Below are 15,073 nucleotides of genomic sequence, written 5' to 3'. Positions count from 1 at the left end.
TTACAAGATTTTGATTTTCATATTTGTTTGTAATGCTCTACACCACTATATGATTTGAAAAGAAGTTTGGTATTCATAGATGTATGGGTCTGTAGTTAAAGTCTTCGGATAAAAAGTCCATTTTGGAAGTCAATGTTTGAATGGAATACTTACCTTCCATATACAGAAGACTTACATATTTTCTTCTATGTATGACTTGCTGAGGGATAGAAGGAAACAAGAAAGGAATCTTACAGAGCTCCATAAAGATATGTTTTTTTCGGGAAGGGTAATTCTGCTGCCATGAATTGCTCTCTAGTTATCCAAGTAATTTTTAACGACCCAAAGAACCTCTAGGAACATAATAACCCATTTGCGTTTTAGCTATTAATTCGATGTATTCTGTGGTGCTACCTTCAAGGTTACTACCCTGACAAAGAAGGTTTAAATATGATGACAGTGAAAATAGGGCAATGTACCTGACAGATTTAACGCACAGATTACTGCTTGAAATCGAACCGGAAGCTGAAAGTGATATATTTGTAATGAAAATTGCTCCCAAGAGGAGGATCAAATCATCTATCCATAACCGTCTTCATCTCTCCATAAACACGAAAATCAAATTTTCACAAGTTTAGGTAGTGCATCATACCTTATTCTTATATATAGCTCTCTTCGAGTTTTCGAAGTGGCAGGAAACTTTCCTGCGGCTATCCTGATAAGTTAAAGTCATGTAATCCAAATAGTCAATGATCATAAAAAGAACTACAGATTAGTCAAAGTACATGCATCAATTCCAACCAGTAAGCAAAAGTCATAAATCGGGCGGGGCCAACTGTGTGCTATAGAGTGTAGGATATCACTTCGAGAAGGATTATATTAAAAAATATATATCGGTGCCGAGTTCCACAAAGTGGAAACGTACGTCCTGAAATTCACTCCATTTGGGCTGATATTAGCTATTATTTTCACAATAAACCTGAAATCGGATTTAGTATATATGGAAGCTATATCCAAATCTTAGCCGTTCTCGATCAAACTTGGCAAAGGTATTTCCGAGCTCTATAAGATATCTGGTACCAAATATCATTGTTGTCGAATGCATATTACGAATGTGAGGGACTTAAACCCCCAAATCGGATGATACATATATATGGGAGCTATAGAAATATCTGAACCGATTTTCTCCAAATTTGATGTAATTGCTTCTAGACTGAATTCGGTCGGATATGCCAAAATTCAGGTCATTTGGACTGACATTGGCAATTTGGTGTACATTTAACCTGAAATCGGTTAAAGATATATATGGGAGCTATATCCAAATCTAAATCGACCGATCTCGATAGAATTTGACAGATGTGTTTTCGAGTAGTATCTGATGTCATTCATGTGGAGTGCATATTATGCATGTGAGGGACTTAAAACCCGAAATCGGATGAAACATATATATGGGAGCTATAGCTATATTTGAATCGATATTTTCCCAAATTTGATGTACTTGCTTCTAGATAGAATTCGGTCGGATGTACCAAAATATAAGACTTTTTGACAGATATTGGCCATTTGACCGGAAATCAGTTTAAAATATGTATGGGAGCTATATCCAAATCAGAACCGATCTTGATAAAATTTGGCAGAGATATTTCCGGGCTATATCTGATACCAAACATCATTCTTGTGGGGTGCATATTACGCATCTGAGGGACTTAAAATCCCAAATCGGATGAAGCATAAATAGGGGAGCTATGAATCGATTTTCTCCAAATTTGATGTAATTGCTTCTAGATTGAATTCGGTGGGTTGTACCAAAATTCAGGTTATTTGGACTTATATTGGCCATTTGGCGCACAATTAACCCGAGATCGGTTGAAGATATATGACAGCTATATCTAAATCTGATCTGATTATCACCAATTTCAATAGGATTTGTCCCTGGGCCAAACAAATATTGTCTGGACAATTTCATCTCAAACGGATAATAAATGCAATCTGCATTTTCGTCACAAGAATACGTGGACTAACGGACTGATGACATGCATAAATCGACTCAGTAAAAGATTCTATGAAGATCCTCAAAATTAACTATGGGTCTATCTCGCTTCCTTTTTCATGTTACAAACAAATGCACAAATACATAATACCCTTGCCACTATGTGGTGTAGGGTATAAAAAAGACCGAGGAAAAATGGATTAAAAAATAGAAAAAATTTTCGCATTCTTTTACAGATATTTTCTGGATATATAATGAAAACAGAGATTTGTTTTTAGTGATTAACACTGAAATTTGATTAAGATAAATTGGTCCTCGACGTCATGCTTGGTCTTTGTAGGATAATTTTGCATAAAATTGCATGAATTACGAATTATGAAATTCTGGTGTTTGGGTAAGATTTAGACTTTTCATGTCTTCTGGTACCGATAATAGAATTTTGTGTTAAATAAATTTGTAGAATATTTCGACTTGTTACGATCCCGTTTAAAGGATGTTTGTAACAATATTTTGGAAAAAAGACCAAAAAACTCACTTGAAAGTAAATATATTGACCAAAATAATTCTCGTATTGTTAACTGTTTTATTAACGAAGGCAAAGTGTACCTAAAATGTAAGGATTCTCAGGAATCGTATCCCAAAATTGTTGGTGTTGTTATTTAAAGTGGTGTAGAGTATTTTATAATCGGTCCAATCGATTTAAATAATTTTTTATTAAAAAAATACAAAAGAGTGTATCCTCCTGTTCGTTTGTGTACAACAGCCCTACATGTGATTATATGACTAAAAACCAACAACAACTACAACATAGTACATACAAATAAATTTTCCTAAAATTTTGTTTTCAAAAATAGCAAAAATGCCAAAAATAATGAGAATTTAAATGTTACCAACACCACTACAACTACTACTACTATTGCCAATACTAAAATCAAGCCAAACAATAAAGTGACAACATCAAAATCCCTTGATGTTTCACAGAATGATAATAAGAAACATTTATCAAATGGAATTCAAACGTCCCCGCCATCCCAACAGCCACATCATATCAATGGTAATGGCTTGGAGAAAATGCACGATGCGAACTGTGATACCTTCAAGAACTCCCATTCAAATGGCAATTCAAATCATAAAACTGGCACACGAAATGGCTTACGAACATCGGCATCGACGCCATCGCAGCCGTCATGTAACTTAAATACTCGTAACATTTGCAAAGAGAACAATTCTCAAAAACCATTAAATCAGTCACCATCATCATTACTGCCAAAATATGTCGTGAAGTCATACAGGTAATTATTGTAAAAATTGCACTTTCTTTCTTTCTCTCTCCCTCTCTTTCAACTACAAACTTTCCCTGCTCTTACTACTCTTCAAAAGGGAATAATTTTCGAACTAATTTTTTTGATTTAGATTTACTTTTTTTTTTGCTTGAATATTGTAAAAAAGTTTTAATTTAAGATTGGAGTTGGTTTAATAAAAATATTTTAAATCATAATTTTTTTCTTGAAAAAGGTCTATAAATTTTTCTAATATTTTTTTCAAAGTGAAATATTATTTTTTTGTTGTTAAAAACTCACTCCAATTATTAAAAAAATATTTAGTTTAATTATACTTTTTTCGTTTATTGCGCCTCTCTATCACCTATTTGTATTCATATCATCCTGATATATTAGTGAATATTTTTCTTAAGCCCTTTTCTTTCTCAATGCATGTCCTTGGTCTGTTTTGATATTTTGTTATTATTTTTCACTTCATTTCCTAATAGTCAATATCCTAATAAAACAAGTGTTGTATTTTTTTGATATCTATTTGGGTCAGGGTATTTTTATTTTTTTAAGAAAATTACATTTTTATAAGTATAAATCACTAAAAGTTATTTAATTTCAGAGTTATCACTTTTGAGCGTTTTTGACCATGAACTCCTGTGAATAGCTACCAGCCTGCATTTATAAAACAAGGAAGAATTGCAATTTTATCGCAAGTCGGTTCAAAAATGTTGCTGTGCATGAAGGAAATTAGTTATGGATTAAGAGACTCCCGATTGGCAACAATCAAATGCTTTGGTTGGAAAAGAAACGGGTTCTTTTGAAGGCCTTGCACAATATAATTGGAGATTTACAATTTTTATCTTTTTGATACACTTTCTTTTGAATCTCCTTGAGAGAATTGGTAGTCAAAATTCTACGCACATAAACTGCATCGCTGCATACAGTCTGGCCATTCCACTTATATATTTTCGGGATAGTCTGACTCAAAATTAATATCTAAACCAGTAAGGAAAGGTCAAAAGTGGAGTGGGGCCCTGGTATATTGGAAATTTATGTGAAGTAGATCATATAACATATATAGTATATATCTGAACCGATTTTCTTCAAATTTGATGTGCTTGCTTCTAGACTGATCTCAGTCGGATGTGCTGAAACTAGCCATTTGGTGCACGAAAAACCTAAAATCGGATAAAGATATATATGCGAGCTACATCCAAATCGGAACCGATCTTGACAAAATTTTAGGCACTTATTTCTGAGCTGTTTCTGATATCTGGTACCAAAGATCATTGTGGTCGGATGGATATTACGAATCTGAGGGACTTAAACACCAAATCGGATGAAACATATATATGGGAGTGGGAATGGGAGTTATTACTATATTTGAACTGATTAACACCAAATTTGAATTACTGGTTTATAGGATTGATTCAGTCAAAATTCAGTCCATTTGGATCTGTATTAGCCATTTGGTGCCCGAAAAACCTAAAATCGGATAAAGATATATGTGGGAGCTATATTCTAATCTTAACCGATCTCTATTTGACAGAGGTATTTTTGAGCAGGATCTGATGTCCGGTACCAAATATCATTCTTCTGGAGTCCATATTACGCATGTGAGGGACTTAAACTCCAAATCGGATGAAACATAGATATGGGAGATATAGTTATTTGATATATTTGCTTCTAGCCTGAATTCGGTTGGATGTGTTCAGGTAATTTGGACTGATATTCACCATTTGATGCACAATTAACCCGAAATCGGTTGAAGATATAGGTGGGAGCTATATCTAAATTTGAACCGATTCTCACCAATTTCAATAAGGGTCGTCCTTGGGCCAAACAAATATGGTTTGGAAAATTTAATCTCAATCGGTCCTGCATTTTGTTCACTAAAATACATGGACAGACTGACGTACGGACAGACGGACTAACATGCATAAATCGACTCAGAAAGTGATTCTATGAAGATCCTCAAAAGTAACTATGGGTCGGACGGACAGACGGACCGACAAGTATAAATCGACTCAGAAAGTGATTCTATCACGATCCTCAAAAGTAACTATTCGTCTATCTCGCTTCCTTCTCCATGTTACAAATGCACAAAGACATAATACCCTTATCGCCATGTGGTGTAGGGTATAAAAATCGTATGTTGGCTACTATTCACACGATTCATTTGTCAGCAAATAGGATATATTTTTAAATTAATTATAATTTTTTTTATTATTCAAATGTAATTTTCTTTATTTGTACCTTATTTTTCCTTCCAACAAACAATTTTACAATGATTGGCATGAACTTTGTATTGGTCTTGGAAAATCTTTATAGTTCTATGTTGAATGTTACAAAATGAATGTTTTTCAAAAACTCAAATTGTTGATATTGGCCTATAACCTTATTAGATACATTGGTCCAAAAGTTGTTCTCAGTGCACAAGAACTGAGATGATTTTTGTATTTTAATTTTGACAGGTAAATATTGCTAAAAATATCATGGTCATTATTATTTTTAATTTTGTTTTGCATGCGAATTATTATTTAAGTTTTTCTTTCTATTATTTAATTAATAGTGTAATTATAAAGAATAATTGTTAAACATGGATTTCTAAATTATTATTTTTTTTTTAAATTCAACGATCTATACAGATATTAACTTGATTTTCTTCGAAAAACTTAGTGGGCTATTAACTCGTTTTTTGTACCCTCCCCCATGCATAGTATGGAGGGTATATTAAGTTCGTCATTCCGTTTGTAACTCATCGATATAATAATTTTAGACCCAACAAAGTATATATATTCTAGATCAGCGTAAAATTTTAAGACGATATATCCCTGTCCGTCCGCTACGCTAGAGTCAAAACCAATAAAGATAGGAAGGTAAATTTTTGCACAGATTAGTCTTTTGTTTTTGCTATATCGGTCCACGATATCGTATGGGCCCCATATAACGGTACCCCCCGATATTCGGTATTTTCATGATTTTAGCGACATTATTCACCGGAATTGTTTCAAATTTGATATTTAAAGTTCGTAATAGATACTACAGCCTATGACAGAAAATTGTCTGTGCAGGTCCACGTTTTGGTGTAGCCCCCATATAACTGTACCTCCCTATATTCGGTATTTTGATGATTGTAGCCAAATTTTTCAATGGAATTGTCTAAAAATTCATATTAAAAGTTATTTCTAAGCACTTTACCTCCTGGAAGAGAAATGTATATATAGGTCCACGATATCGAATAGCCTCCATATAACGGTACCTCCCGATATTCTGTATTTTAATGATTTAAGCGACATCATTCACTGGAATTGTTTCAAATTTGGTATTTGAAGTTCGTAATGGATACTACAGCCTATGACAGAAAATTGTCTGTGCAGGTCCATGTCATCGTACAGCCCCCATACCTCCTGATATACGATATTTTGATGATTTTAGCATCTTTTTTCAAAGATTTTTTTTATTAAGTTTCGCATTTGAATTTTGTAATGGCTTATGTCAAAATTTGCCTATGCAGGTCCTCGTCGTCGTATAGACCCCAATATTACGGCTACATTCTTTATTTTTAAGATTTTAACAGAATTTTTAACGGATTTTATTATTTTTTTTTTTTTTGAAAAATTCCAAATTTGTACCAAATGGTGGAGGGTATTTAATGTTCGACCCGACCAAATTTACAGCATTTTTCTTTTTTTTTTAAGAATATCAGAGCTATATAGAAGAGACTATTAACGTAGGTATTCTTTTATTAATATTTTGAAGGACTTTCAGGGGCATCGACTTGCGTATTTAAAAGAAGTTTTGTTTAAGGACGAACACTGATTGATTGTTTTCCTTGTTTTTTTTTTTTTTTTTTTTTTTTTTTTTTGTTATTAATACTATTTTATTTTTTTTAATTATTATTAGATTTTATTCCTCATATAATGTCGACTACATACTAACCCATCATTGCTTTTGGTTTGTAGCATTACTAATACCATTTTTTTTATTTATATTTTTTTGCTTCACTGTACATTATTTATTTAAATTGGCTTGTTATTTTCTTCTCATATATTTTTTTTATAATTTTTAAAAAAATGTATTAACCATTATTCTAATTTAATCAGGAATGAAAACAATTTTTAAATTCTCATTAAAAAAAGCATCGTTTAACCAAAGTAAAACTTCATTCAAAATGAAAATTAAAAAAAAACAAAAAACAAACCCTATGACTTCCCGGCACTATTTTGGCAGAGGTATGTAAAACGACACAGACATCTACTATCTTCAAATCATTACAACCACCAAAACTCCAAAAAAAAAAAAAAATAAATAAATAAATAAAAAACAACAACAAAAAATGAATTCATATTTAACCAAGAAAATAATAAAAATTCATTTCTCAGATATAAATATAAAAATTAAAAATATATATTTTTTAATTATATGTATGTATTTGTTTATGTCTATGTGTGTTAAGTTTATTTGAAAACAAAATATTGTTACTTTTTGTCTTTGTTCTTCCCCAAAAAACAAAAAAAAAACACCAACTGTTCCATGTTGCATTTAGATTTAGGCTTGGGTTTAAGTTAATATAGCAGAAACAAATGAACTCAATATTACTAGATTTGAATTGCAAATTGTTTTTTTAGAATTTTAAGTAAATGTATTTAAAATACCACTAAATCACTTTCTTGTGATCCATACAATCATCCATTGTTCCACCACACCCATGCATTTCATATCATCCATTTCATTATTAAGTGGAAATTGTCACTGTTTCTAGTTTGAAAAAAAAAAAAAAACAAAACAATGCAAAAAAATAAAAAACAATTTTATTCCCCAGTCTAAAATGGTCCGAGAGATAACACTGCATGGCTTCTGTAAACCGAACATGTTTGAGCCGCTATTACGCTTGATTTTTTTCTAATATTTCACATTTATTTTTTCATTTCCTATTTAAAATAATTTAATAATATCGATTTCGAAGAAATTGAGAGCATCATATCCGAGGTTAACAAGGATTTTAGAACATTTCAAACGTGAATTTTTAGAATATTGCTTTCTCAGGGACTATTAAACTTTAATTTTGTGTTTTTAGGAATATCATTTTAAGGGACTCTTAGAATCATAAGAATAGGTTTTTACCAAATTTTTAGGCAGTTAAAAATTTCGACATTGGGATGATTTTTTCGAAGCATTATCAGAGCCAAAAACGTGAATTTTAAAGGAAAGATTTTTTTTTTGATTTTGAAAACAATTTTTTGAGGAATAGTGCAGTGAAGGAATGTCAGAGCTTATAAAGGGCAATAAATGTGATGAATTTTTCGAAGCATTATCAGAGTCAAAAACGTGAATCTTTAAGTCTTTTAATCTTTTTTCAAGGTGTCAAGAAATGGAAGACTTTTTATTAAAGAAATTTGAGATTTTGAAATCAATTTTTGAGGACTTTTAGTGCAGTGCAGTGCCAGAGCTCTATAAAGGACAAAAAATGTGTACTTTAATTTTTGTGAAGTAATTTCAAGGCTATTGGAGGATTATTATTTTGGACATTTAAATTATTATTTTAATGAATATCTCATATATATTACAGCGATAATAGATAGATTTTAAAATTCAATATTTCATAGGAATTTCAGAGCTATTAACTAGGATTTTAAAATATTTTTTTTAATATCAGGGCTGTTGTGAGTGTTTTTAATAACAATTTTGCAGAAATATAAGGGTTATTAAAGAGCTATTAATTTGTCTGTCTCGCAGTTACTCTCAAAGGGAGTTTCCGATTTGGTCTATATTTGGCACATCGTAATATTATTGCCAAACTTAGATCGAGTTTCGAGATGAGTAATATCGGACCACTTCTTCTGGTACCTCCCCCACAACCAGACAAAATTTTGAAAATCATCACTGATCACTTTCAAGATCGACACAAGAGTTTTTAATTTTTTTTTTTTTAAAGAATTTGTCAAATATTTGTAAAGAAAAATTTTCAGAGGATATTTCTTAATTTGTAGAAAAAACATATTTTATAGTCTAAGCTTGAAAAGCCCTTGAAATAAGTTTTTCTACAAATTAACGAATATTCTCTGAAAATTATTCTTCGCAAATATTTGACAATCTCTTTGATAAATTCTTAAATGCTCTTCGATAAATATTTCGGCAATTATCCTCAAAAATGTATGCTTCAGAAAAACCTTGACAATCTCTTCGAAAGTCCCAATCATTTTTCCTGAAATTAATTTTTAAAAGTTTTTCAAGGACCAACAGGCCATGAAACTCGGATTTTTAGAAATATTTTTTTAGTTTTAGATGGTCCGACTATCAAACGTGTATTTTATATACCCTCCACCATACGTAGTATTCTGTCCTCCGTCTGACCGTCTGTTGTAATCACGGTAGAGTCTAAACGAATTAAGATAGAAAGCTAAAATTTTGGACAGATCAATATTTTGTCTGCAGGCAGGTCAAGTTCGAAGATGATGGATATCGATCCATGATATAATTTAGCCTCCATATAACGGTACCCCCCGATATTCGGTATTTTGATGATTGTAGCCAAATTTTTCAATAAAATTGAATGAAAGTCCACAATAGGAGTTCCTCCTGAGTACTTTACCCCCTGGAAGAGAATTGTTTATATAGGTCCACGATAACGTGTAAAACGGTACCGCCCTACATTCGGTATTTTTATGATTTTAGCTACATTTTTCAACGGAATTGTCTCAAAATCCATACCAGAAGTTATTTCTAAGCACTTTACCCCCTGGTAGAGAAATGTCTATATGGGTCCACGATATTCGATATTTTGACAATTTTTTGGGACATTATTTACCGGAGTTGTTTCAAATTTCGTATTTAAAATTCGTAAATACAACGGTACTCCCGATATTTTGACGATTTTAGGGACATCATTCACCGGAGTTGTTTCAAATTTCGTATTTAGAATTCGTAATAGGTACTACAGCCTATGCCAGAAAATTGCGTACGCAGGCTCACGTCTTCGTATAGCCTCCATAGAGGGGTACCTTCCGATATTCGGTATTTTGATGATTTTAGCGACATTATTAACCCGAGTTTTTTTTTTCAAATTTGGTATTTAGAGATCGTAATGGGAACTACAGCCTGTGACAGAAAATTGTCTATGCAGGTTCCGGTCTTCGTATAGGCCCCATATATCAGTACCTCCCTATATTCCGTATTTTGATGATTTTAGGTACAATATTCACCGAAATTGTTTGAAATTTCATAATGGAAATTCCTAATAGGTAATGCAGAATATGACAGAAAATTGTCTATGTAGGTCCAGGTCTTCGTATAGCTCCCATGATTTTAGCTACATTATTCACCGGAATTCTTTTTTTCAAGTTTCGTTTTTGAATATTGCAATGGCTTTTGACAAAAGTTGCATATACAGGTACACGTCTTCCTATAGACCCCAATATAACAGCAATATTCGGTATTATTTACATTTTAAAAGAATTTTTAACGGATTTTATTTTTTTTTTTGAAAATTTCCAAATGCGTTCCAAATGGTGGAGGGTATTTAAAGATCGGCCCGGTCGAACTTACTGCTTTTTGTCTGGTTTTTTTCTGAATCTGATCTACAAACGAGGATTTTTACGGAATATTTTTTTCAAGGACCAACAGGATATGCTCAATCATAATTGTTTAAGAATTAAGTTATTTAAGTTTTTTGGGAAATTTACTTCGTTTTAATCTTTGAATTTTAAAAACAATAGGGCTTTTAAAGACTCTCATAGGTATTATTTAGACTTTTTTTTTTAAATTATAGTTCTTTGGAAGTTTTTACAGATATTCGTAGTTATTATCGAGGATTTAAAAAAAAAAATTCCAAAGTGGATATTAAAAATTTTAGTGGATATTCCAGGGAAACTATTTCAAGAAAACTCAGAGCTATAGGTGTAGAATCTTAAAATAACTTTTCAAGGCTCTTTGTGGCAATTATTAGTGATTTCCAAAAGAAAGAGAGATAATATCAATAACTTTTAAATTAAACATTTCAAGGACTTTCAGAGCAATAATCGTTGATTTTTAGAGGAATATTTCAAAATGGCAATTTTTAGTGCCAAACTCGATCATTTTTAAAGGAATATAATTATCAAGTGAATTTCGGAGACGAATTTATTAGCTTTATTTTTCAAAATTATTAGGGGTTCGTTTTTTGCAGTAAAGAGTTATAATTTTAAAATTTTTGGAGGATAATTTTTTTCGGAGTTTTTAAGTCTATATTCATCGATTATGAAATATTTCCTTTGGGAGTTTTTTTTTAAGATTTATCCTTGGTCGTTCAGAATTATAAACGTCGATTCCTGTTAACGTTGTCTTCATATCAGAAACAATTTCTACACATCTCGATTAATATTATGTTTCAATATTTTATTTTTAAAATCAATAAATAACCCATTTATCAGAATTTTTAGTTTAAACTCTAGGTTTTGTAGGTTAGGATAACAAATTTATTACTTACCACGTTTTTAATTAACACACAAACACACCCTCAAACACCCAAGTTGCTATGCACTTTTGTAAATAACAATTTATTATTATTAAAAAATTAAATTATTTATTAAAATCACTAATTAAAATATTATTTTGTCTCTCTCTCTCTCTTTTCACCTCTCTTTTTTGACGTTTTTCTCCGTGGCATCAGGAGTGGTTTGCTTAACTTTTCAGCCGTGGCCTTGGCCCTCAACGATTTGGGCTATCGGGCTGTGGGTGTTCGCATCGATTCCGGTGACTTGGCCTATTTGTCGTGTCTGGCTCGTGAGACATTCGAACGGGTGGGAGAGAATTTCAAAGTGCCATGGTTCAGTAAACTCACCATTGTGGCATCGAATGACATCAATGAGGATACGATTTTGAGCCTAAACGAACAAGGGCACAAGATTGATTGTTTTGGTATTGGCACACATTTGGGTGAGTGGTGGGAATTTTGAAAAAAAAAAAAAAAAAAATAATTTCAAAAATATTAAATCTAATTTTATTTATTTTACAGTAACCTGTCAACGACAACCGGCCTTGGGCTGTGTCTACAAATTGGTTGAGATTAATGGTCAACCAAGAATTAAACTAAGTCAGGATGTGGAAAAGGTTACCATGCCGGGACATAAGAATGCATTCAGGTAGGGAATTTTTAAATTTCAATATTTTAACTGAAAAAAATTATAATAAAATAATAATTTTATTTCAGACTATACAGCGCCGATGGCCATGCCCTAATTGACCTTTTACAAAAGGTCACCGAGCCTCCACCGGCTGTGGGACAAAAGGTGCTTTGCCGCCATCCTTTCCAGGAGTCAAAGCGCGCCTATGTCATTCCATCGCATGTCGAGTCCTTGTATAAAATCTATTGGCAAAATGGTAAAATAGTCCAGCCGCTGCCGAGATTAGAACAGGTTCGGGAGAGGGTTCAAATGTCATTGAAGACACTGCGGAATGATCACAAACGAACACTGAATCCCACTCCATATAAGGTAGGGATAATAACTACGTTCAAGTTATTAGATGTGAAGGAAAAAGGAAATTTGGGTTCTCTAAGAACTTCTTCTATGAGAAGACCTTCGGGTCTTCTATGAGAAGACCTTTTGGTCTTCTATGAGAAGACCTTTTGGTCTTCCCGTGAGAAGACCTTTTGATCTTCTATGAGGAGACCTTTTGATCTTCTATGAGAAGACCTTTTGGTCTTCTATGTGAAAACCTTCTAGTCTTCTATGACAAGTCTTTTTGGTCTTCTGAGAGAAGACCTTTTGTTGTTCTATGAGAAGACCTTCTGGTCTTCTATGAGAAGAACTTTTGGTCTTCTATGAGAAGACCTATTGGTCTTTTATAATAAGACCTGTTTGGTCTTCTATGAGAAGACCTTTTGGCCTTCTATGAGAAGACCTTTTGGCCTTCAATGAGAAAACCTTTTGGCCTTCTATGAGAAGACATTTTGGCCTTCTATGAGAAGACCTTTTGGGCTTCTATGAGAAGACCTTCTGGTCTTCCTATGAGGAGATCTTCTGGTCTTTTTTGAGAAGAACTTTTGGTCTTCTATGAGAAGAACTTTTGATCTCCTATGGGAAAACCTTCTGGTGTTCTATGAGAAGGCCTACTGGTCTTCTATGATAAAACCTTCTGGTGTTCTATGAGAAGAACTTTTAATCTTCCATGAGAAGACCTTTTGGCCTTCTATGCGAAGACCTTCTGGTCTTCTATGAGAAGACCTTTTGGTCTTCTACGATAAGACCTTCTGGTCTTCCTATAAGAAGACCTTTTGCTCTTCCTATAAGAAGACCTTTTGCTCTTCCTTTGAGAAGACCTTCTGCTCTTCCTATGAGAAGACCTTCTGCTCTTTCTATGAGAACACGTTTTGGTCTTCTATGTGAAGACCTTTTGGTCTTTTATGAGAAGACCTTCTTCTGGTCTTCTATGAAAAGACCTTCTTCTGGTCTTCTATGAGAAGACCTTCTTCTGGTCTTCTATGAGAAGACCTTCTTCTGGTCTTCTATGAGAAGAACTTCTTCTGGTCTTCTATGAGGATACCCTTCTGGTCTTCTATGGGAAGACCGTCTAGTCTTTTATGCAAAGACCTTTTGAGAATATTTTTTCAAAAACCAACAAGGGAGGAAATTCCATGAAATTTTTTAGGGACCACAATCTAAGAACTACAACCCCAATTCTCATAAAATTAATTTATTTGATATCATACTTTTTATAATTCTTCAACTTATTTTTGCAGGTTGCTGTCAGCGATAATTTGTACAATTTCATTCATGATTTGTGGCTGCAGAATGCTCCAATTGGTGAACTGTCATGATCTATATAAGGCATTTGTCCACCAACAAAAACCTATGGCTTTTTGGAACAATTTGAACAAGCCAACAAAATTACACAACAACAACGACGACAATAGCTGGTTATGCCGTATTCTAAAACCATAGCACTGGTTGTTATGTGGAGTAAAAAATATTTGTACAGGACTGTTACAAAAAGTTATTTTTTATATTTGGTTGGCATAGCATTCAATTCAATTGTTGTTGCTAAAATCTACATTTTTTTCAAACAAATTTTGGCAATAATCTTAAAAACAAAATATAAAAAATTTGGAAATTGTATGTAACATTGCATGTACAGATGATATTAAAAAAAACATTTTGCAAACCCAATGGAGTTGTGTTTGAAAGCAAAAAAGAAAAAAATAAAAATAAATATTTTGTTTTAAGATTGTTATTTGCTGGTAGTTATAATTTATAAGGGATTTTTTGTTGTTAACAATTTTGAAACAAGACAAGCAACAATGTTTTTATAGTAGAGTTTTTTTTTTAATAAATATAAGATGCTTAACTATTCTAACTACTTATTAATATACATATATAATTCATTATAATTATTAAACTACTTAATTATAAAATGGAATATATATATTTTAAAAAAATATATATTCACATACACCTAAACTATGTAGGAAAAAAGAAGAGTACATACAATCCTCCCTAGCTACAACAATCTTATTTTTCTGTGTGGAAAAACCCTCACCTATAGCTGCTTAAGTAAAAGTTAAAGAATTTGTATGAAAACAAAAAATATATATTAAAAAAAAAACAAAACAACAACACAAAAGTTTATGCACAATTTATTGAAACCATTTAACAAAACAAAGACACCAAATAAAATCAATATTTTTTAAAAATTATACAAAAAGACCTGCAAAGAAAAAGCAAAACAAAAATTATGTTTTTTATTTATCTTTTTTCTCCTGTTATCTGATGAGAAACAAAAAATATTGGATGATTGGTTTCCTTCTATTGGCATATTTAATTTTTAGTTAGATTTCTCACACTCACACACACAA

At 32.2% G+C, this 15,073-nt stretch overlaps 1 protein-coding gene across 7 annotated transcripts in view; it reads left to right on the top strand.

Moving 5' to 3' along the window:
- The window catches only part of LOC101898238 (nicotinate phosphoribosyltransferase), a 50,066-nt gene extending 35,235 nt beyond the window's left edge, over positions 1-14,831 (top strand). For 5 of the 7 annotated variants that reach the window (XM_011297526.3, XM_059124547.1, XM_011297529.3 and 2 more), the window contains exons 8-12: positions 2,824-3,261; positions 11,891-12,156; positions 12,236-12,362; positions 12,431-12,713; positions 13,961-14,831. In XM_011297526.3, coding sequence (XP_011295828.2) covers positions 2,824-3,261; positions 11,891-12,156; positions 12,236-12,362; positions 12,431-12,713; positions 13,961-14,038 — 1,192 coding nt within the window. In that variant the 3' untranslated portion in view covers positions 14,039-14,831. The remainder of the gene's footprint in view (positions 1-2,823; positions 3,262-11,890; positions 12,157-12,235; positions 12,363-12,430; positions 12,714-13,960) is intronic. The other 2 variants (XM_059124548.1, XM_020039701.2) reach the window with 1 other exon arrangement.
- The last annotated feature ends 242 nt before the right edge of the window (positions 14,832-15,073 follow it).

This window comes from Musca domestica, unplaced genomic scaffold (genome assembly GCF_030504385.1).
Source record: "Musca domestica strain aabys unplaced genomic scaffold, Musca_domestica.polishedcontigs.V.1.1 3, whole genome shotgun sequence".
In the NCBI taxonomy this organism is placed as follows: Eukaryota; Metazoa; Arthropoda; class Insecta; order Diptera; family Muscidae; genus Musca; species Musca domestica.
The sequence above is the reverse complement of the archived record's forward strand: the minus strand, read 5'-3'. Positions and strand labels throughout refer to the sequence as shown.